The following is a 24440-nucleotide window of genomic DNA, read 5'->3' as shown; positions in this document are numbered from 1 at the left end:
GAGCAGCACTGACTGCACGTCCAGTAAGGCCAGCTGCCCAGCAAGGAGCCACAGGAGCCACAGGACAGCAAGGAGGGGGAGCAGCACTGACTGCACGTCCAGTAAGGCCAGCTGCCCAGCAAGGAAGCCGGACGCCCCTGCTTGTCACCGCCAGCTCCCGTTTCCATGGAAACAGCACCCCTGTCTCTCACGGCATCCCCTTCTCCCTTTAAGAGATAACCTGTCATTTGGGGGCTGAATTTGAGAGGAACTAAAAGATCTAGAAAAGAAGAAGAAGAAGAAGAGAAATCCATGACATGCTTCCACACATAAAACGGAGATTGACTGGTCATCGGCTGATCGGGGAGAAAATGCTGATACGAGGCGAAAGCCAGATGTTCGGGCTGACATTTCCTCTTATGCCAATGGTAAGACCCTTCAGTTCCCTCGGTGCAAACAACCTCATCCTGAATCACAAAGATGGAAGGGCACGGCACACACCAAGGACAGACCCAGGGACGAGACTGCTCTCCGCACCGGGAACCGTCAAAGCCTCCCCATGCGAGCTGCCACTTCTCTGACTTGAAGGGTTTCCCACCGAAGGCCAGAGCCCCGACTCAGAGACTTTCCCCCTGAGCGACATCCGACGAGCCAACGCTGGCTTCTGCCACGGCTGTCCAGAGACATACGCGCCCCCTCCTACGGCCCCCACCCCACACGCCCGGCGCCCCCACACCACCAGCACGTGCACCTGTCTTTCAGGGAACCGGTCCCACTTGCCCCCCGAATAAAGTCAGACTCACACCCCCCAACATCTGTTGTCCGCCCCAAAGGAATTTCCAATTCGGTGTCTTGGAGGATGAAAACGTCATAGGTGAGAAACACGAAGGCAGAGTGAAACTTCGTAGACGAGTTTAGCAAGTGTCGGCTCTGCCACAGCTGGGGCCGGACCCAGGCCTAGAGACGACGCAGCGCGACCATCTGCTTTAACACTCGTCCCGCCGGCCTCGCGGGCTCCAGCTAGGTGGCGCGGGAGTGAGATCATCGCAGCGCTGTACAGACCAGTTTGTATCTTCCCCGCTGAACAGATGCTCTCAGAAATCCTGCTCCTCTCTGTGGCAGAAGGAAGGAGAGACCAGCAGCTCCTGGGCCGGTTCTCAAGGTCTCCGATTCCAAGGGCCCACACACCGTCAGTCCCGCTTCATCAGCCCAAGTCACGTACAGCCCCGCAGCACTGGAAGGACACAGGGGAGCACGACCCCCCAGCGGGGGGTGGGGGGGCACCACGAGACCCAAAGTACCTGCAGAGCCGCCCCAAGACCCCCACCCACCCACCCAGGGGAGAAGCCATCCCCCTTCCAACAGCTAGCCTCAGGGCCCATTTGAGAAAGTCTGCACCGGTCTGAGTTTTCCGCCCCGTTCCTCCACTTCCCGCCCAGGGGCGTCTCCTATCCGTCCTTCCACCAAACCGTTACCGGCACAGCAGCTTTGTTTGAGCCCATACTCCTGAGGGGCTGTCATGGTTGGCGGCATGGCCCGGGGTGGGAAGGGGCTCACGTGGGGTGCGGCCAACAGGGGACAGTCACTTGGGATCCATCCGTTCATACTTCCCTCCCACCTGGCCATGGAGAGGGGACATTCGCAAATGGGAAAAGCTAGGAAGAGCATGAGGAGGACCTAAGAGCTCACCTGGGGAGGCAGCCCGGGGTTCTACAATGCAGCCTGAGCACCCTAGAAAACTACAGCAATCCCCCCATGCAGATTCCCAGGAAGACCTGTAAATGTGGGTGGAGAGGAAAGTCATCGTTGAGGCGTGAACAGAAGGAGAAGGGAGGACAGGGGACCCCATGGCTTTGTCGACGGCAGAGATGTGAAGGCAGCTCCGTCTTTTCTCAGAAGCTACAGTGATGCGGGCCAGTGAGCCGAGGCTACAGGGAAGCACAGATCGGGAAAGGTCTCCGGAAGAAACAAGAGCGCCGCGCGCACACAGGGAAGCAAAGGAAAGCACGGAAGTGTCCGACCGCGAACGCGGACGCTGAGTCTCTGAGACCAGAAGCTTAAAGAGAAGGTTAGATGAAAACCCAAAAACCAAGGAAAGAGAGCTGCCAGTGCAACCCAGGGAAGAGAAACCCCGACGCCCGTCCTGCTCATTCTTGCAACGTACCAGCCGCGCCCGCCTCACCACAGCCTGGCCGATGCCAACTTCATCAACTGTTCCATTGACCCAAACCTCAGGACAGTCGACGACAGACTGTGTGACTGCCAAGCGTATGCCTCCTGTCACTGACTGCGTAATGGCTAAAGCTGAGAAATTAGGGCAAAAGGATCCAGTGGCTCGAACGATTGCCAAGGATCTGAGATGTGAACAATTACTGTGCACAGAAGAGCCTATACAGATGACTGTCACCTGTGGCCACAGTTGACCAGGACCTTAGATGAAAGATCTGGAAGATCCCTGGAGTTCCCATCATGTACATTTCTTTTTTTTTTTTTTTTTAAGATTTTATTTATTTATTTGACAGAGAGATTGAGATCACAAGCAGGCAGAGAGGCGGGTGGGGGTGGGGGTGGTGGGAAGCAGGCTCCCTGCTGAGCAGAGAGCCCGATGCGGGACTCGATCCCAGGACCCTGAGACCATGATCTGAGCCGAAGGTGGAGGCTTAAACCACTGAGCCACCCAGGCGCCCCAACCATCATGCACATTTCTACCCACAGATACAACATTGAGCCGAAGCCAGATGATTATGGGCCCCTTGGTTCTAATTCTTAAGAGTTCCTCTGCTTTCCTTTACCAACCCTTTCCGCTGCCAGTTCACACAGCAGTCTGCCTCAGTATGAATAATCCCACTTACCCATTTGCTCTCTTATGAGCAGAATATACATATGAATACATACACACACTCTTAGATGTGGTTTTGAAATTGATACTTTGTATCATTTTGAACTTCTGTATCACTTAACTTTCGCTGCATCTTTTTATGAATCACATTAAAACAATTAGGGAAGGAATGCGTCTCTAGCAATTGGAGCCCTTCACACCGCGGTGGGGTCCCTTGTGGGGCCGTGCACACCTGCAACTCTAACAGGTCTCACAGAGAGATGAGATGACTTCACCCCTCAAGACTTTTATCACAGTTTCTCATATTTTTTGGTTTTTATTTTGGGGGAGGTTTGCATGAAGCATATGAAAGGTTTGAATCAAGTTTGGAAAATTGAGTGTACGAGGGAAATGATTAAGGAGACTGGACGCTGGAGGTTTCCCTCCTTGAATTTCTGCTGTACCTCCTCTTCTCCTTATATGGGGCCCCTTATCTGTGGTTCCTCCCAAACGCTGCTCACTTACTCGCTTCCCTCCCCTACCCCGGGCTGATGCCACCTTAAATACATCAGGGATACAATGTATAAAGTACGGTGGACACCCAATTATAGAAACATATCAAGGACCACACCACAAGGACACACCACACACCACATGGAGCATTTCCTGATGCTCCATGAAAGCCGGTGGGTAAATCCCAGCGGTTCTGTCTGTAAAATGAATCTTCCCAGACAGCAAGCAACAGGAGGTAGAAAAAATTACTTGGTCTTCTCAACTCCAAATTGGGGAAGACGCCTATATCCCCTCATCCCCTCCCTTTTTTTTTTTTACAGAAGCACATTAAGGTTGACCCAAAACTATCTAAGGTACAAGTTGATATTAAGTGAAATCAGAGCTCTTTAGGAAGTTTACATATCGATTTTTTTTTTTTTTTACAAAGACTGTGATGCCCCAGAAGATCCAAGTTCCTTCTGAATTTAAAAAAAAAAAAAAAAGTGTGTGTGAGAGTGTGTGTTTCCCTAATACCTGACATATTGCTGGAATGATCCTAATGCCTTCAAGCCCTTTATGTACGTATGTGAGATGAGTGAAAGGAAGCTGGTCGTTTCTCAAGTTCGGCCCCATTTTAGGCCCTGAGAACACTGCACCTATAACTACAGGAGGCCCTCTTCCTGGCATCCCTACGAGTTCTGACCCCTGCTCTGTGCTGGTGCAAGGCGTCCGTCCCCAGTACCTGCTGCCAGCATCACCGCCCCCTAAGATGCTCTGACTCCGGGACGCAGCATTTTCAGCACCTGGAATTCTGCCATCTGCACCTCATAGGTCTTACTGGCTTCTAGTCTTCCCGTAGACTTACATCTCTATCTCTTTCTTCCTCGCTCATGGGGCAAAACCGAACACGTCCTGTGCTCCAGATAGATCTGGCTGCTGCTGGAAAAGCAGCAAATAAGACACGGAGGGGGTAAAAAAATAAATACAACTATTGGGGAAACCAAGTCAGGGCAAAGTCTTACACTATTGTGGCCAAATTGTTTTTCCCTGTGGCAATTAGTGCATCCATTTGGAACCAAATTAATTGAGGCTGTTAGATATCATAATGTTCGTACTTTTTAAACTCAGTGATGTAATTAAGTTAATTCCTCCACTCAATTAGGGTGCTGCAGAGTATACTGAGAGGAACACAGGAGAAAATGGAAGGCTGAGTTCCTCTGGGGTCCAGAGAACACAAGTGATTTGCCAAATACGAGTCACATAATTACTTGTAGTCTTCTCATTTGTAAAATTAGAGGTTATCAAATTTTAAAATGTCCTATTTCAGATGATTTCACAACGCTAGATCATTCTAAAGATAAATGTCCTGAAAGTCATTAACCAGAAAGTCTGAGTGGTTTTCTCTCTCCCAACCACCCCCCCCCTTTTATTTCCCTTTTGACTTGTACACAAAAAATCAAGCCCATGTGCTTAACATGAAAGCAAAGCAAAGGATACCATGACACATGGGCAGTCAGTGTCCTCAACACTAAATTTATTAAGCAGAATTTAATTTGAGGGGATTACTGTACACATTATTTTATAGGCAACGCTTCACAAAAGGGATCAATATCGTATATTGCCGAGAAGCATTCCGCATGCGGTTGATAAACGCATTGTTATCGCCAGAGTAATTAAAAGGAACGGGGTTATATACAATCAGCGTGTACATCTTACTCAGCAACTCCTGCCAGTTGCTTGCAAAAATTAAACTCATTAATCATTCTGACTCTACGGAAGAAAAAGCTTTAGGTACAAAATTAAAAAGCTCTATTTTATGAAGAAAAAACATCCACAGCCAACATCTAGAGAAATTCTTGTCTGCACGGTGACATTTGAGTATTAATCTCACGGGGAAAAATGAGTTGGTTCCACTGTCAAAAATATAAATTAATATTATGTTATTCTAATGCTTCAGACCTCCTTAAATCCACAGGTAACATATACAAGTTAATTACTTAAAAGTGTGTGCTGGCAACACTGGAGGAAAAAAAGGCATGCCATATAAAGTAGGCTTCCGTGCCCACCTCAAAATATTTTACTGCTACTCAGGACTCAAATCCATAGAGAAGGCATAATGTTCACTTTCCACAAACAACTTGGGCTTTAAGCAAACACACACTTTTGGGACTGGCTCTAGAGACCAAAGGCTTGTTAACACACTGATATTTGTTTGCTATTATTCACAGTTGACACCTGACTCATCCAAATGAAAAGTAATTAGTTTTATCCTTATTAATTTTTCAAGCCAGCAGATGAGCTCTTTGGTAGCTGGGCTTTTCCTCCCTAGCCAAGGTAACTACGGAGACAGAATGAGGTATATCCACGGGGCCTTTAAAAATATAAGGTGGGATGCAGAGGGACGGTGTTTACGATGCTGTGTTTGGCTTCACCCACCGTTCAGCTAGCACTGACCTTGCTTATGTCATTAGTATTACTTCCTTCAATCTAGACAATCTCCTAATTATGACCACATTCTCTGTGCTGAGAGAGTAAGCAAAATCGTATACAATCTTGCTATAGATGTATGATAATTTCAGCGAGTTCTTTATAGACTTATATTTGCAAGACTTCAGTGATGATTGGTTTCACCAAAGCACTTCAGAGAGACTATTTTACATGGTCAACGATTCCAATGCATTTAAAATATGTTCCGAAGTGCAAAAACTCAACTTTAGGAGAACGAGTACTGTATCCAGCAGGGTGCTAGGATATTGTTTTATAGGGCATTAAACTCCTAACTGGACCTCAAAGCTTATCTACTGAAATATTTAATGGAACAAAAAAAATACAAATACTGAGCAAATGTTATTTGTACATGATTTCACACCCTGTATGCCATGCTCAGAGATGGAAGGAATGGCGATACTACCATGACAAATAAAAGGATTAGGAGGAAAGATGTTTGGAATAAGTGGACATAAAGGGGGGAAACATCAGGGACTTATTCCATGTATCCATCTCGTCATCGTCACAAAAACAGTCTAGCGTCTAGCTGTTTGATATGTGGAACAAAAGCCTGGAAGAGAGATCAAGATGGCGCTCACCGAGGTCCTTTCAAGTCTATAATTCTGTAAAAGAGAAAAGCAAAATATCTTCAAAAGAAATGCTCGGGGATATATATTAGAGAAGAAAGCTAGTTTGTCTTCTTCTAACACAGATGCCGTCAGATATACTCGGCTCTCTTCACCTTCTTTCTAATTTATCTGAGATCTAACTTATCTTTAGAAAGTATGAAAGGTAAAAAATAGAATAGTGGAAACCCAAACCTTGGGAGTGTAGGTTCTCCCACGCCCCCACATTAAGCGTAGGAGGAAGTGATGTCACAGAGACCTCAGAGGCCAACTTGAGAAAGAAAGAGGGCACGAGTTCCAGCAGCACCATGAAAGACTTGCGATGCAAACATTGGAAGTGTAGGGTAGTGGTCCCCAAGAGCCAAAGGTATAACAACAAGGACTAAAGAGACATCACACAGGGCATTATGTCAAGTTACTTAGAGAATAGTGATGACATTTTGTATGCATTTCTGCAGCAAGCCACGGAGCTAGACGAGGAGGAGAGGACTGTCAATGACTTGTTAGTGGAATCCGTTGTAGACGACTTGATTGAGAAGGTGGGTGGTAACAGAAGAAAATAAAACGGGACTGTAGCCAGAGCTGGTAATACAGACCAGTGAAGATGGTGTTTGTTTCCCTTTGTAGGCAGAGAAGGAGAGAGAACCAGTAGAAAAAGAAAGATTAAGGGATAATATGATTAGTATGGGCAACAATATATTCCCTGAAACTGAATGAATTTCACTGCTCAGCATGCAATAGCACTTACTTCGTAGGCACTATCATTATGCGGAGTGAGATGGGAGTTCTACCTCTCTCCTCAAGTTAAAGCCCCAAACGGCCCTGTGATATCTGTAGGGGAGGACATGCAGAATTGTCAAATTGGTCATGACAATAATGGGATCAAGTAGACAGTTGAAAGTTTCAGGTTTTTTCTCATATATTAGGGAAATAATGGGAAATTAAATATAAAAAAATTAAAATTGGAGCAGAAGAAAGTAATAAGGCAAACAAAATTATCTGTGGAGCCAAGCAACTTAAAACATTAAGGTTGATAGATACTAAGAAGAAATTCACAGGATGTTGACATCATACCGATGAAAAATCAAGGTGGAGAGAAAGACGGGCTTGCTGCTGAAGAACAGCCATCATGCTGAAGGTACAGGGCGGTGGAACTGCCCTGCAGGGCTGACAGACATCATAAGCAGGGGCTCGCTGCTCAGTGCCTGCTCTGGCCAATTTGCTGATTTAAAATCCTGTTGTCATTGCATTTGTATTGTTAGGAAATCATGTGTCACTAAAAAGGAGGACTACAGGCACATGCTAATGTAACCTCAATAAGACTACTGCCCAAGGGCTCTGAAGTCCTTTAAAAAATAAAACAGAACCACTCAAGCAGAAGAGGCACAAAGTCCAGTATTTTAAAATCAGTCACAGCTAATTCCCATTGGAAATTGCTAAATTCTATTAAAAGTCACTTCTAGCAATATTTCCTTTAAGAGTCAACTTATTTTTAAACCGACAAATGAATTTAAAATCAAAATAGCTATTGATTCATTAGAGAGGCTGCCCAAGTAATTGACTTTATATTTAAATAAATTTAAGATTGATGAAGGGGAAAAAAGATTGATGAGGAAATTCCAGTAGAAAAGGTATTCTAGCTTTATTTCTACTTCAGAGCTAAACTTCATGTCTTAGAACTGACACACCCAAAGCAAGCTTTTCTGGGGTTTGGGGAAGGGGGAAGGGAGGTCCCTTATATGTGTAGTTGGTGCAGATGCGCCATGCAATACTAGTTAACTACCCACTGTACAACCTCAGCATTTTATTTCTCTCTGCTAGATCTCGTGACTACTAAATTATATTTTTGTGGGAATTACTTCTTTTCCATCATATTCAGGCATGTGTGCATTCACACATAAAGAGGTCAAGAACTACATATCATTCCCCCCTTTTTGGATGGAAGGAGGCACAAAGCCCACTGGATTTTAAAGGCATTCTGTTTATCACTGTCTCAGTGACCAAGCCAGGAAAGCTGGTTCTGTACCATGGAACAGCTTTCCCGGACTGACAAGCCACAGAAGGGCAGTAAAGCCACCAGCCCCAGGGTCAGGATGCGCAGACAGAGGGGTGCTGCACAGAGAAGGTTTCAGCACTTCGGACAGCTCCCGCCTAGCCACGGGGCACTTCCAAACTCTGGAAATCAGTGTTTTAAAAGGTCGCGTCACCACGCAAAGAATAATGAGCAATGTGTTCCTAATTAGCTGCACACCTTCTGGCTTACATTTGGGGAGCAAAATGAGGGCTCTAAATTCTCTATCCTTGACAAGAGCCGGTATCAGAAAAGCAGTTTTTATATCTACTATCTTTTTAAATCGTTATCTTAGACGGAAGACAGGGTTCCCGAAGGAAAAGTGATTTAATATGTACATCTATCTTTTCTAAATTTTAGACATAACTTTTCCAATTTTGAACAGCCATTTCTGAGAAAATCACACAAAAGTTTTCAAGAAGTTGATGCACATTTAGCTCTGTCATTGATTTCATTGGACCTTTTAAATACATACGTATTTATATGTATTTCGTAAGGACACCATATGCATGTACACTATGTTTATACCCACACCTACATCTCTTTCTCTCTCTCTCTCTCTCTCTCTCTCTCACACACACACACACACACACACACACACACACACACACACTGTTCTGTATTTTTCAGGAAAAAAACACTGATGTCAGAGTCACATCAGCAGAAATCATTTGCAAATGTCAGATCCCTAATTCGTTCCTCAGTTCAACCCTCGCCTTATCTGAGAAACAGTTCTAGGCATATATCAAACCGAAAAGAAGAAATTGGAACTATATGCTCCAAACTAAGATGGAAGGGGATAAAAAGAGAGAGATGGGTGGAGATCAACAGAAACAAAATTCAGAAACTGTTGCCTTTCCTTTCTCCTAGCGACACCTAGAGCCTAGGACATGGAAACTGCATTGTTCTCCAAGCATAATATAATCCCACAGTTTTAAGTCAGACTTAAGGAAAAAGTGCATCATTTCTGTCTGCATTGCAGTTCAACTGTCTTCTCCATGATTCTCAATATTTTAATCCTCCAGAATTTGCCCCAACCCCAGTAAAACCCCTCCTTCCTCAAAGACTTCCAGTTCCTTGAACCAGATGTCTGAAGAGTGCATGCATTTCCCTCAGGACCTGACCCACTGAAGGGAGGGACATCTCTCCGCTCACTATCTATGTAACCAGGGGAGTCTGGAGAGGATCCAAAATAAAAGAAGAAAATGTCACGCAAAACCTGATACAGGCTGTGGGGTGTGTGTCTGTGTGTGTGCACACACACAAACTTTCATCATCCCCATCAGTCTTCACGTCCTCCATTCATAAAACAAAAACGACCAGCAACAACAACAAAACCTCAGTGGCTTTTTTTTTTTTTTCCAGAAGCGTCCCTGTGAAAGCTCTCAACACCCCCACCCCAACCTTGGACTATTAAAGAAAAACCAAATGGTGAAACAATGTGACCCAGGGCGAGACATATTTGAATGACCACAACTGCCTGCTCAGTGCAGACACATGGAAAGCCCCGGGTACGTCAGGGTCGGCTGTCTGAGAGGCTTCTGTGAGGCCCCGTGCCCACTGCCCCCAGAAAGGAAACTCGTCAAAGGTACACGCACTGGGTTCTACAAGCCAACACACCCTGCATATCTCTAGGGACAATACAGCAGCCAGGCCAGCTCTGTCTGCCAGTCTGAGAGCTTGTCTGGCATTTTTCTCTTTTCTCAGGAAGAGGATAGCTCATCAGGCAGTTCCTTCTCCCTGTGGTCCTCCCTGGCCCTTGTAATAGCTGGAAGGAATCGAGAGAGGTAGATGGACCCATCCATCTCAGCTGCTCGCCAGTGTCCTAACGGAGTCCTCAGTTACTAAGGTGATATGCAAATTCAACCTTTGAAACCCAGGCTTCCAGCCCAAGGAGAGTAGAAAACATGCTCTCGAAGTTTTCTCCTAACGCAGGTCTAAGGTAGAGCTGCTAGTCCAAGGCTGGACGTGGGAGACAGGCAGGGCCTGACTCCCATCAGCAAAAATTGTGCTGGGCCCTGGGACAGGAAGCTGGGCCTCAAAGGCGAGTGTTTTGTACCCCTTTCCCGAAGGAAATCAGCACTAGAGGGGAAAGTGTCCTGGAGAGGTGAGAAGTACAGGCCATGTGAGCAAAGGGACAGCGTAGGGTAGGTTCTGGAGGGCACAGCGCCTAGATTCCAGTGACAGGTGGGAAGCCTGGGACTTTATCTTCCTCAATCTTAAAGAGGGGTTGGGGGGGCGATGAAGGAAAGATGGGAGGGAGGGAAAAAAGGAGGGAGGGAGGGAAAGAAGGAAGGAACGAACGGAGGGAGGAAAATCAAGTTATAAGCACAGACTGAATTCTCCCCTTAGGATGCATCACACCTTACAGTAACCACAGACATCCACACACCCAGCGACACCCCCCAGCCATCCCACATCCCAGCAGCGCAGCCCCACAGACGCTGCTCTCTGGAGCACCAACTCCTGGCCCCGCAGACGGAGCCCCGCTCCGGGACAGCGGTGACCGAGATCGGCGCTGAGGAGCCAGTCCGCGGCGCTCTGGGGAGGCAGAGGAGGGGAGGGGAGGCGGGAGGGCGATCCCGACCCTCAGGTGCGGAGCGGGCGCGTCTCCCGAGCGCTCGGCCCCGTGCCCCGCGCCGCCCCCCACCCACCACCCACCAAGATGCTCTTACGTCCTCGTCGTCACCGTCGCTCCGCGCCTGGTACTGGAACCGGGGCCGGCCACCCGCACCGCCGCCGCCGCCGCCGCCGCCGCCGCCGCCGCGCTCCCGGGCCGCCGCCGCGGGCGCCGGGGCTCCGAGGGGCTTGGGCCCCGCGCCGTCCTCCTCCGGCCCCTGGCCGCCCAGCAAGCGGCTGGCCTCCGGGGGCGCCGGGAAGGAGCGCGAGGTGTTGATCTTGCCCGTGAACCTCTGGTACAGCGAAGCCATCGGTGCCCGCGCCCTCGCCCGCCGCCTCGGGGGGCGTCCTGGGCTCCGCCTGCCCCTCTCGGGCGCCCGCTCCCCGCCGCCTCCGGGGGAGAGGGAAGAAGCCGCAGGAGAAGGGGAAGCCGGCGGCCGCGCTGCTCGCGCGCGCCACTCTCAAGTCGCCGCCGGGCGGCTGCGGGGCTCGGCTCCTCCGCCCCCTCCCCCGGCGGCTCGCGGAGCGGGGGTCGGGCCGTGCGCGCCGCCTCGCTCTCTCCGCGCTTTTCAACTCTGCGCGGCCGCGGACGGCCTCGGCGACGGCGCCGGAGGAAGGAGGAACCCCCCCGCAAACATAAAGGGAGGGAAGACGCCTAGGCCCCAGGACTGGCACCACCTAGAGACCGGCGAGGAGCCAGCGCGGCGCTGCGCGCTGCCCCCACCCCCCCCGGCCCCTGGCGCGGCGCCTCCTCCCCCTCCCCACCGGCCCCTCGGCGCGGCCGGGTAATGGCGCCGGGGCGGCGGGGGGCTGGCGGCGCGGGGGGGGCGCGCGGGGCGAGGGCGCGTGCTCGGGGCCCCGCGGGAGGTCGCACCCCCAGCGGCGCGGGAAGGGAACGCGGCACAGGCCGAACACGCGGCGGGCTCGGGGGTCCTAGAGGCGGGGCAGAGCCCCGAGGGCGCCCATCCTCGGCGCTGGGCGTCCACACGCTCGCACCCCGCGCCGCGGCAGCCTCGCCCCCTTCCCCGCGCTCCCCCCCCGGGGGCTCCCTCCGGCTTTTCTTGCCTAACTTGCAACAATAGCCAAGACCCCTCGGGCCTCGGGGTGCTAAGTGGGGCGAGGGAGAGCAGCCGCGGGCTGCGCGGGAGATGGCTCGGACGCCCGCTTCCTGAGGAGTCTTCCCTGCTCGCCCAGGCCAGCGCGGCTCGGAAAACAGCTTCGTTTTCCTTCCCCCGGGCTCAAAACGAGGGGAAAGCACAGGTCGCGGAAGGCAAGCAGGCAAGGCCCGGCGGAGGCCTCTCCTCCCTGCCCATCCCAACCCTTCTGTGGCCCCCGCGGGCTTCCTGCTCGTTTTCAGTAAACAGAGGCGGAGGCCGAGCTCTGCGATGCCCGCAACTTCTCCAAAGCTGGCTCCGCCCCTCGGCCCCGGACCGAAAGGAAGGGGCGCGGAGAAGCCACAGCAAACAGGGCGCCGGGCTCGGGGCGCATTCGCGCGTCTTGCTGCAGTAAGACGTGCTCCAGCGCCCCTGTGTGGAGGGTCACCGGCATGCCTGGGCGCCGGGCACCCACTCCGGAGCAGGCGGCCTTCTCTCCGCCCTTTCCCGGGTGCATCGCTCCTTCGGGCCTGCGGGAACCGCTCGCTCCATCCCCACCTCCAGTCGGCTCCTCCGACTTCCTTACGGCTCTTGGGGACGCTTCCTTCTCCTCTGGATCCCACCCACAGCCCTTCCCTCTTGTTCGCGGACCCTCCAGCCAAGACAGATGTGTCCCGACTTGCTCTCCGCAGAAACTAGGACCCGGAACTCCGGGAGAGGACAGGTGGAAAGCTCGCATCTGCCCACTCGGCCGTTCCTTCCACACCGGGTCAAAGCGGGCGTCTTCAACTTCACCTTCTTCCCAGACACAGGGAGGCCCCTTCTTGGGCCGTCTAGGTTTCCATGACTATTTGATTTAGGTTTAAAAAAATAAAAAGGCGAGGCCATGGCCACTCGGAAGTCCAAACTGCGGGCTCACCAGCCTTTGCTGGGTCTGAATCCAAAGCGATCTCCTGGCATAACTGCCCAAGCCCAGATATCCCCAAGAAAGCCCCTGCCTGGTCCAGAATTGCCTCTTCCCACCAGGGTCCCTAACTTGGAGAAGCTGGATGCTGGTGCATAAGCCTCCTGGGAGGACTTACATTCCAGTCCCTTCCACACTCTCCCCAAGTCTCAGCCCAGTGGGTAGTCTTGTTTTAATTAAAATGTATTGCCACACCCATCCTCTGTTGAATGCACTGTGGCTTCCCTCCACTATGAAGAAAAGCACGACTTTAAAGTGGTTTAAAGGCATTTAGGCAACCATGAAAACAAGGAAAACCAATCTCCCAATAGCTAAGAGGCTCCCTGAACCAGCAAAAGGCCTCCAGCACAGGCAGATGTCCCGCCCACAGGTCTGGGGGGGGCACAGAGCGCCACCAGCCCCTCTTTACTTTGAAGACAGAGGCAGCAATTACAAGAGCCACAAAATGACACTTTAAAAGTCATCACATTTAGATAAATAGGAAACCTTGCTGTCATGCCCCCTCCCCTGCCCCAGCTGTGCTTTTGATGGGAGGAAGCTGCTTTTCCCAGCCCGACTCGAAAGGGAAGCTCGTGCTGCTCCCTGCGGCGTCTGGTCCTGACACTTCACTAAATATAGATGCTGGTGGGGTCTTACTTACGTAACATACATATGACATTTGCATGTATGTCTTCACACAAAGCGTAAGAAGTGGCATTAGACACTCCTTGTGCTAACATTTTATACAAAATATAGTATTTATACAGAAATTGCTTACGTAGCATACCCAATGCTTTACAGAACTCTGCACATTCACAATAGTAGGTTGAAACGGAGAGATGGAAGTGCGGCCCTCACTTCTAAAAATCATTCTCAGGGCGCCTGGGTGGCTCAGGTGGCTAGGCGACTGCCTTTGGCTCAGGTCATGATCCCAGGGTCCTGGGGTCGAGTCCTGCATCAGGCTCTCTGCTCAGCAGGGAGCCTGCTTATCCCTCTGACCTTCCCCCTCTCTCACGCTTGCTCTCTCTCTCACTCTCTCTCTCTCTCAAATAAGTAAAATCGTAAAAAAAAAAATCATTCTCAAGTGCGCATGTGGGTATTCAAATTAAAATTTGGTCAGTGTCAGAGATCTTAACTAAATGATTCAGACAACATAATAAGCAATTTTTATTTAAAATTATTTGTAAAGTGAAGAAACGCCAAAGACTCATAAACCACTGAAGGGAGAGCTGAGGTACACGTTTGTGCTGAGAGAGAACAAATCTAAAAATTAATCAGGAGAAACAGGGGACGGAGGGAGGGGCTCCGGGCCGAGCAGGTGGAGCCCCGAGGCAGGTGGAAGGGCCGCCAGAACCACCAGGGAAGGCAGCCTGCACCGAGCCTTTTCAGGCCCTTTTCAGGTGTCCTCTAGACGGAGGGCCCGCTACCTCCCTCCCAAAGGTCTGCTACTGTCCTCCACCTTGCACTCCACCCGTCACCTTCAAGACCGTTCTAGACTCAGAGTGTAAATACACACATGTATGATGGCGCACATTTCACGTGTGTCTTAAGCATTTCTTTACCAAGGGCAGTGTATTTTTAATACTTAATATGTTTTTAAAGATTTTGTTTATTTATTTGACAGAGAGAGATCACAAGGAGGCAGAGAGAGAGGAGGAAGCAGGCTCCCCGCCGAGCAGAGAGCCCGATGCGGGGCTCGATCCCAGGACCCTGAGACCATGACCTGAGCTGAAGGCAGAGGCTTTGACCCACTGAGCCACCCAGGTGTCCCAATACTTAATATTTTTAGTGCCAGGACTCAGAAATCACAAATGCAGCGGAGCCAGTCAGTCAGCGGTCTGGGCTGCATGAGGAAATGCAATTGCGGAGAATCGCAACGCGGGCAGTTTGTGTTTACCATACGGTGATTAGCGCACTTACTGCCGTGGATAGCTTTTTCAGCCTCCCCTTCCTTAAATAGGGGAGAGGTTCCGAAGAGTAGCAGAACTTCCGGATGAGCACTTAAATACAGGTGCGCTTCAGGACGCGGGTCGATAACCGTCTCAGCTCCGCCGTCACCAAACACCGTGAAGACGCTCTATCAAAACAGACCCCACTTCTGCTTACAGGAAACTCCTTTTTTTGAAAATATCTCATGGATTACTTCATGTCAAGATATTGATCCCTCCATACTGCTTAAAACCGTGTCCACGGACCCATTTTTCCACCGAGTTCAAAGGACAGTTTCCCCCTATTTATTAAATAAAGGTGCGGGTGTTGTGTTTATTTTCCCAGCACCAATTTACAAAACAAATATGGCAAGTCATTGGAATTAGGCAAATGCTGCAAAATATGGTGGACAGTCATTTTTTTTAAATGACAATAAAAGGACCTTTGTGTGGTTCATGTGCAAGCTAAGCCTTGTGAAAATACCCAAAAGTATACTGAGTTCCGCAGGCTAAGCATGGTTTTTATTAGCTAAGCGGTTTTCTTATTTCTAGCAGAGACTTATACCCTGTAGTTTACGTCTTCTTTCTCTGTGAGGGAAAGGAGGAGAGCAGAGCCCGATCTGAGATTTGCTTCCTTCCGGATGCTGTGACGTGAGAAAGGAAATGACCAGCAGCACACGCTGAGCTAACGGAAGGACTTCCCCCAAGACACCACTGGACACTGGACACCAGCATCTTCTGGGTATTACCATCTTGTACTCATATCAAAGGGAGAAATGAAACAGTATCTCAGTAGCATACATACAGAGCCTCTTCCCAAATTAACTCTATTTATCTGTCTTTAAGAAAAAAAAATTTTTGTGCAAGGTGCCTGTCCACCAAGAAGCCCGGGCAACATGACTTCTTTACAAACTTTACAAATAGGAAATGTCCAGCACAAGAAAAAGGGATTGCTTAGTCCCGGCTTTTGAAAAACACGAAATGAAGGCAGGCATTGAGTTAATTTTGAGCTTTTCAAGTTGATACTTAACAATTACTGTTGTAGAGAGAAACATTTATTTTAACCCAACAAAAGGTCTTACTCTAAAATTAATAAAGTGCGCTGTGAATCTCCCCGTGGCACTTTTATTTGCATTTTAATATAGCCATTGTTCACCTGTGTGTTGGTACTTGGTGCCAACACCTACTGAGGACGACCAGGCTGCCTTACCCTGTGCCTCCAAACACTGGCGGTTAATCCACAGAGGAGGCCAAGCTGATTGCCAGGTCCCTACAACAGCCACCGACTTAACTAAAAGCCTGGGGTCTACCTAGAGGAAACATCTGTTCCAGCCCAGTGGGTGGGGGCTGTCCCTCCTCTTGCCTCTGACACCTGCCCACCGCCCACCCCCTCCTCCCACTCCTCTTCCTTTCTTTCCTTGCCCTTCTTGTCATTCCTGTCCTTGCTCTGGGTCACTGTCAACACTCTCTTTTTCTTCTCTACAAATTCCTTGCTGCTCTCTGCGTACTTCTAAAATCTCGCTTTTAATGCCAACATCTCCTCCAAAATTATCCAAGCAATCGCTTTCCGTCCTGGAGGAGGCACCAACCACCGTCTTTTCTCGTGTCCTCATTACGTGAGCTTTTTTCAAGGCTCTTAAGATTTTCAGAGCATGAGATCTGGAAGAGAGTCTGTTGTTTCTGTTTGTTCCCAGCGATCATTTGAACAGAATGATGCCGTTATCTGAAAAGTCTTAATTCATACATTAGGTAATATTAGATCAAAAGGGACATGACTTCGGCTCTGAGATGCCCCCAGAGCTCCTCGCCCTTTCCAGCCACGCACCCCCTCCGGTCTCCCGAATTAAGTTAAATCTGTTTCCCTTTAATGTTAAAGTGACATTAACGAGCCCCTGCAATCCAGTGTCTCCTGCTTTAGCCAACAGAGGTGATGACTGTGTTCTGGAAGAGAAAGCTCTTATCCATGCTCTCACGTGACCAACGGCAAGCATTCTGGAATTCCAAGGCTGGGTGTGCTCGGAATGACATGTGACACGGGCAAGCAAGTTCAGGGCCCCAACCCTCACATGGGGCTTCTGGAACTTATTTTATTATTATTGTTACTGTTACTATTTCACATCGTGTCACCCAAGAAGGGTTTTAGGCTTTTACTTGAAAACAACAACTGGACTAGGAAAGGATAGAAAGAAACAGGGTCACTCCAATGCAGGGTCTTCTTTGGAGAGTGGACACAGAGCTGAGGCTGAGTTATTTAATTCTGCCTTGTAAATCATACCCGCTCGCAGGCCAGTGGAAATAGTTACAGAAAAATAAAGAAAATCTGACTCCACTAAAAATGATTCCAGTTATAAAATGGAAGGGGGTACGGTGTGTTCCTAGAACGTACAACAGAACTAAAATTGAGGGAGGCTGAGTGTGATGCTGATGTAATCGCCCCTAGAAAGACAGGGCTGGTGAGCGAGCAAGGGCAAGAGGAAGTAAGGCCAGCAGTGAACGCGCCTCCAGGTCCACGCGTCACATTCGGCGGCAAGATGCAAAGAGGGACGAGAGGAGAGACACGGAGGCCCCGTGGTGTGCCTCGGAGGGTCCAGGCCAGGGTAGGACAAGTGCCACCTGACACCTGGACCCCTGCTGGCAGGAATCTGGAATCGTCTCTCACAGAATCACTTCTCTCACCATCTTACCCCGCGCCAAAAATTACCAGATTTAAGACCATTCCTTTGAATTAAGGCACCGTCTGGAAAAGCATCCGTCAAAAGTCATTTGCAAACAACCAGGGCCTGAGTGAAAAGAAACACAAGGGTCAGCAGTGGCCGAGAGGGGGCAGCACCAAGACCACCCGCGCCTTCAGGCATGTGGTGGCGCAGCCCTGAGTACAAGCTGCCTCTTCCGAGAGCAGGACTACATTTCCCAACCACAAGGTTCTAGATAAGAAGTCATTACTTCCAGGGGCGCCTGGAGGCTCAGTCCGTGAAGCATCCCACTCTTGGTTTTCAGCTCAGCTCATGAACTTGGGGTCATGGGACTGAGCCCATGTCAGGCTCTGCTCTCAGCCCAGAATCTGCTTGAGATTCTCTCCCCTTGCCACTCCCCCAACTCGCCCATGTGCATGTGCATTCTCTCTCTCTCTCTCAAGGAATAAATAAATCTTTAAAAAAAAAAAAAAAAAGGAAAACATTATTTCCGTGTTCAACACTAACAGATTGGAATGTTGTTTGGCAAATATTTTTTTATTCCCTAACCCTTCAAATAGGGCATCCGAAACCGCCCCACCACCTTCCTGAGTGACTTCCCTTGGCGGTTGGAATGTGAATGGACGTGATACAGGCAGAGGCTTCAAGGCACCTGTCCAGACCGCCTGACCTCTTGCACTCAGGTGACCCAATCATATGAGGACACATCCTGGGTGGCAGCTGCCACATTGGCTTGGCCTCTAGAACAAGTGCCCTTGGAGAGACCTGAACCCAGCGCACAGTTTCAAGCCATATCCGGTAATCAGGGAGCAGAGAGCAGAGCCACCGAGCCGAGCCCGTGAGGATCAGCTCCATCACACCTGACCAGCTGTGCATCCGCCAAACGTGGATCTTGGAACAAACGCTTGTTGAATGAGCCGTCAAACTGGAATGAATTGTTCCAGCACACGCTGGTGGTCTCGTCAGCTCACTAAAACAAAAACCAAACCCAGGCATGCAGAATGGTAGTGCTAATGTCAGTCTTTACTGAAAGTAATTCACCTACTTACTCAGTGAATATTCGAACGCCGGCTAGGTGCCAGTCCCCATGCTGTGTGCTAGGGACGAAGTGATGGACTAAAATGAACACAGTCCCCGCTTTCCTACAGATGAGAGTTGATACTCCTTACAGTGAATGAAGACTAATGTTATAAATCACACCGCCAGATTGAAAATGACTTCCTTTTGGGAATAAATGCATTTTTCTCAATTTCTTGCTCATTCTGGTACATTTATAGTCCTGCTAGCTTCATTAGAAAAAGACTCTTGGAGAGCACTAGATCACTAATGTGTTCATAAGAATGCCCTAGTTATTTATTGGGCGAGCGCTAAGTGGCATTTTCAATCCACTCGAAGAACTATCTCTAGACCGGCAGTACAGGGATCACCTAGGAATTTGTTAAAAATAAGAAATCTGTACACCATCCCAAATGAACTAAATAAAAAACCTGGGGCTCAGGCTCACAACCTGTATTTTAATCAGTCGCCCAAGTCACTGTGACTGATACACGCTCCAGTCTGAGAAAGTCAGACTGGAATAACAATGTACCTGAGTCCTTTATTCTAAACGGCACCAAGGTGGCCTCAAAGATTCCCGTGAAGGTCTGCTTTCTCCTGGGAAATGGCTTGCCGATTCAAATACTCAACAAGGATTTTCCAGAGGGTAAGAAGTTTTGGGGAATGCACAAGGCCCATCTTCCTCATTTAAATAGAGGTTATCTGAGCAGTTGGAAGTCAAAATAGAATGGAGGAGAGCAGGCCTTTGCAGGACGTTTTCAGCTGTTTCACCCCTGAACTGAGATGTTGAGGGCTCATCTCAGGAAGACGGTAGTGGCCGAGAGGGGACTGACAAGGCAGAAACCGAAGATATGATCCAAGCCAAGATGCCACCCTCCCTAGGGCTTATCTCACAGACGCTTGGATTTTGCACGTTTGCAAAATATCTCTCCTACCTTACCAGAATATATGCAATTCAGCAGACAAGCCGGCAGAATTGCAAGAAAAGAAAAAAAAAAAGGGCATTACTTTCAAAAATTGATTTCATTAAAAAGTCCTCAGTGCCTCTATTTTAGACCCACTGCTTTTCTAATGCAATAAGAAAAAACTTGGCCTTGAATTAAAAAATCAATGAGGTTAATAAACATATTTAAGTTGGAAACTGACTTTTATGAACTTAAATTTCCCAAATCTACTCCTTTAAGGCACATTAAAATGTCTGTTATAAACTCCATTTTTCCCCCATCATCACTTAAGATTTTTTTTCCAGAATTCCATGGAACATCCCTATTTTTATGGACACAAACCTATGTTAAAAAAATGGGCTAACGCTACTTCGGGTGGCTCAAAGGTGTCTCTCGAATTTTAAGACGTTCTTTGAGCCACACGTACAAGTTTAATGTTTGTGCATGACTGTCAGTGTGCAAATAGATTATGACGTGTGACCCTTGACCGTGGGAGAGAAAGCAAAGCCCAAGCCCGTGTCCTCTTTGCATTGTCTTGGGCGATTGCAAGAGACAGCGATGCAAAACCCTGATGGACCCACGTGACTCACGGGTGGGTGTATCCCGCGTGAGAAGCCGTGGGTTCTCATTAATGAAAACATATTACATTAGGAGCGAGAAAACCTAAATGAAGCCACTCATTTGCTTCGTGTGGGTAATTCACTCCACTGTGAGCTGTAACTCCATCAACTGCCTTCTACCCATTTCTGAACCGCTTCCTTCTCATAGAGGGGAAAATAGCTTTGTCTATACCACTAATTGCATTTCAAATCATTGTAATTTGGAACTCAAAAAAGCAATTCCCCCAACAATTACTTACGTTTATATTTTGCTTGACAGGTAAACAGAAATTGCCCGTTGGCTAAATAAATCCATTAGTCATATAAGCCTGCAATTTGAACGGGTTTTTTTCCCTCACTCACAGCAAAACTAAAATTGACTCTGCTACAACAGGGCGAGGTAGACCGCATTTACGCCCTCGACTGCACGGAGTCTCTGATGGGTCCTATTACCTCAATCCTCTGCACTGTTCCCATAATCACCGCCATTTCATTCCCTTGTAACCCAACAATACCCAAATTACATCATTTATACAGAACTTTTCAATCTTTGCGAGGAAGGACGGATAAATGAATGCTTTCAAAGGACGCTGAAGGATTTCTGAGCTGTCTTACAGCAGTGGGAAAGGCTCTGTTTCCATCCGCGTTTCGGGATGCCTCTATTTCTCTCTCTCAGAGCTCTGAGACCGTGCACGTCAGGTTTTAACTCCGAGTGGGATGTAAATGGCTGGTTATGATCTACATGAATTCCAAGTCTCCAATACCTTTCTTCAGCACTTAACTTGCTCAGCTTCTCAGAGAGAAATGATATACAGTCATTATATCCAAATAGGGGATAGAATACAGAACTCATGCGTACACTAAGATAAAATAGAAAGCTTCAAACAAGTGACCCACTTACTTCGCAGACCCTCAAGTGGTGTACTTGGACCATGATGGGCACCTTAACCGAAAACTTGGAGTACGTACTAGTCTAGCATTTTACCCACTGATTACATCTGCATTTTATTAAGTCTTCCCATCTACAACTGTGCACGTCGGGCCCTGAGGTACCAGACAGCTACGGAATCCCCAGGAAGGCAGCCTGCCCAGACGGAGCCTCCGGGTGAAAAACAGCCTCTTGATACGATGGCATCTCGCGAGCACAGAGCACCTCGAGAGTTCAGCCCCGCCCAGCGCTTGGTTTCTGTTCCCGATGAGAGCGTGGTGACAGTACCCTCCTAAAGTCAGGTGACACAGCTGCAGGAAGAGAATCAAAGCCGGTGAGCCCCAGACCCTTCCATCTCCCACTGATCTTGGAATCACTGCTAAGATCAATGCATTCTGTTTTGTGGGTTTTTTTCCTTCCAAAGTCTTAGCTAGGAAGGATGTTGGAGAAGCTCACGTGTTCACCAGCGCTAAGTACTCCCTCCCAGCTTCTGAGACTTCTCCCTTCTTGGCATTGTGCTACGTCTTGCTAGTCAGAACTAACGACTCAAGGCATGATGAAAGAGTTCTACAAAGAGGGTATCTCCTTAATCTCCAGATCTGTACTGGCTAAAGTCAAAAACACAGGAAGCAATGGGTGGTGGCAAAGACGTGGAGACCAAGAAAGCCTCGTGCGCTGCTGGTGGGGATGCGAACTGGGGCAGCCGCTGTGGAAGACAGCAGGGAGGGTCCTCAGAAAGTTAAAAATAGCACGACTCTATGACCCAGCGATCACACTACTGGGTATTTACGCAAAGAAAATGCGTAAACTCAAAAAGGCATGTGCACACTATGTTTACTGCAGCAGTACTTACAACGGCCAAGACACGGACACAGCCCGAGTCCGTCAGGAGATGAATGGATAAAGAAGTGATGCGTTTACTGTACGTGTGATATATGTATATGAAGGAATATTATTCAGCCATAAAAAATGAGATCTTGTCATTTGTGACAACACAAATGGTCCCAGAGGGTATCAGGCTCAGTGCAATAAGTCAGTCAGAGCAAGACAAATACCACATGACCTCACGCATATGTGGAATCTAAAAACCAAGAACGGAAAGCAGACACAGACCCGTAAGTACAGAGAACACACCGACGGCTGCTCAAGGGAAAGGGGGTTGGAGGGATGGGCACAGTGTGTGAAGGGTTGTGGGAGAGACTGGCTTCCAGTTACTGACGGACGTGTCACGGGGATGAAAGGCACAGCAGAGGGAGTACGGTCAGTGGTGGTGTGACAGGGCCATGTGGGGACAGAAGGGAGCTCCGCCTGTGGTGAGCACGGCACGCTGGACAGACTCGGGAGTCTCTGTATTGCACACCTGAAATCAGTGTAACATCGTGTGTCAACTATACTTCAATTAAATAATAATAATAATAACAACCCCAGACCTGCACTGCGCTGTATGCTGGGAAAGACCCGGATGTTATTCACTGACTTTGTGTTTTAAAAGAAGCCAAAGCATTTTTCTTTCCCAGAGGGAATCACATGGATGTTTCCTGTAAGCCTATACCCACACGCATTCTGCACTCAGAACCGCCCGTGTGAACGAGCCTCCTTGGTCCCCCAGAATACTGCCTCTGCCCCTTCTTTTGGCCCCAAAATAAAGGATTTCTGTCTTCCAGTTACAAGTGTCTGCTTGGCTAGAGAGACGTGACCAGTTTCGGGGTGGCTACTGGCAAGACTTTTTCCTCAGAGTAAAGGAGAGTGGCGGGAAGAGGGGCCCTCCTCGCCGCCCCCCAGCACTGCCCCCTCCAGCCTTCTGCCTCTGAACACGGTTGTGGGAGCACCTGAGGGCTCGTGACCACGACGGAAAGGATGAAGGCTCGCAGGGATGCAAACCCAGGACCCTCACGACACACAGTTGCCGAACAGAACCAGACCCCGGACAGAAACCCCCGATTTCACCCCTTCCCATCAGGAACTGTTACGTCCCCAGGGGTTCTTCCTCCTCCACTTCCTCTCCCTGGCCCTCCGCAGGGGGAGGACTCACTAGGCATCGGCTTCTCACACAGGGTTCCTGGGGGTTCCAGCAAGCTGTTGCCTTCTCACATCCACCGAACCTTCAGGAAAATGATGGCTCCCTATGGCTGACAACCAAAAGAACACGTCATTGGGCTTTCCCCCGGGTTCGCCTGCGGGCTCTTGTCTGGGCTCCTGAGAGACAATACTCAGGCTTTCCATTGACTTTTCCGCTTTTCCTCCGACAAGAGTGTCTGCAGGAAAATCCGCTCCGACTCTCGGAGGCCTCCCCATGTGGCGTGAGGAAGCGTGCTCCATCCGAGGTGGCCGACGCCCCAGGGGAGCGGCGTGGGTCCTAAACAGGAGGGCGAGGGAGGAGACCCTCACGGCTTTACCACACGGGAACGTTAAAACTCACGTTCCTCAGGGCTTACCCTCGTCGAGCCCGCGGCCCGCAGCTGCCTCCCGAGAAGCCGACCGCGAGCTGGCGTCAGAGCAGCCGGCCGGGGCTCGGCGCTCCCCGCGCTGCTGGGAGCCGTGCGGTCCAGGGGGAGGACGGCCAACGGACACGAGGAGGCCGTGGCCGGGGCACCAGCCGTCGGAGTAAGAGTGAGAGTAAACACACTCCGCCTCGGAGGGACACAGAACTCCGCACCCACAGTGTCTGGGAAGAAGGTGATTCTCAGAACGCGTATATGTCCCGGCTGGCCCGCGCCTTTGAGCCTCCACGCCGCGGTGGGGGGAGGGAGGTGCTCCCCCAAAACTGGATGAGCGGGAATCTGAGCCCATGGTCATCAGCCTGTTTATCGATGCGAGCCCAGCAAGGCTGCAGACGGCGGTGTCCTGAACTTGGTGTTGGGAGAGGAACGCAGGAAACCGGGCTCCTAAAGCCTGTCCCGCCTCTCGCAGCGGCGGATTCGCTCGGACCCTGCGTGTGGTTTGCTCTTTGCCTTGGTCCAGAGCCAGGAAACAACATGAGGAAGACGGGCTAACATGTTTCTCCCAATCTCCCGGATTTCTTCCCTTCTCGCCCCTTCTTGCTGCTTCTCGCCGTGCCCGTCCTCCCCAACGGCCCCCCCGCGACGGCCCCCCTAGCCTTTCCGCACAAGCTGCAAATCCTAGCCGCTTACACCTTTTTGTTGCAATGAGCTTTTGATGAATT

General features: G+C 49.6%; 1 protein-coding gene across 1 annotated transcript in view; it reads right to left on the bottom strand.

The window, feature by feature from the left end:
- The window catches only part of LOC111154410 (dipeptidyl peptidase like 6), a 663711-nt gene extending 652308 nt beyond the window's left edge, over positions 1-11403 (bottom strand). The window contains exon 1 of the mRNA XM_022513977.1: positions 11149-11403. Coding sequence (XP_022369685.1) covers positions 11149-11403 — 255 coding nt within the window. The remainder of the gene's footprint in view (positions 1-11148) is intronic.
- Between the last annotated feature and the right edge of the window lie 13037 nt (positions 11404-24440).

The sequence above is a fragment of the Enhydra lutris genome, unplaced genomic scaffold (assembly GCF_002288905.1).
Source record: "Enhydra lutris kenyoni isolate GAN:26980312 unplaced genomic scaffold, ASM228890v2 scaffoldscaffold37, whole genome shotgun sequence".
Taxonomy (NCBI): domain Eukaryota; kingdom Metazoa; phylum Chordata; class Mammalia; order Carnivora; family Mustelidae; genus Enhydra; species Enhydra lutris.
This window is presented reverse-complemented; position numbering and strand designations above follow the sequence as displayed.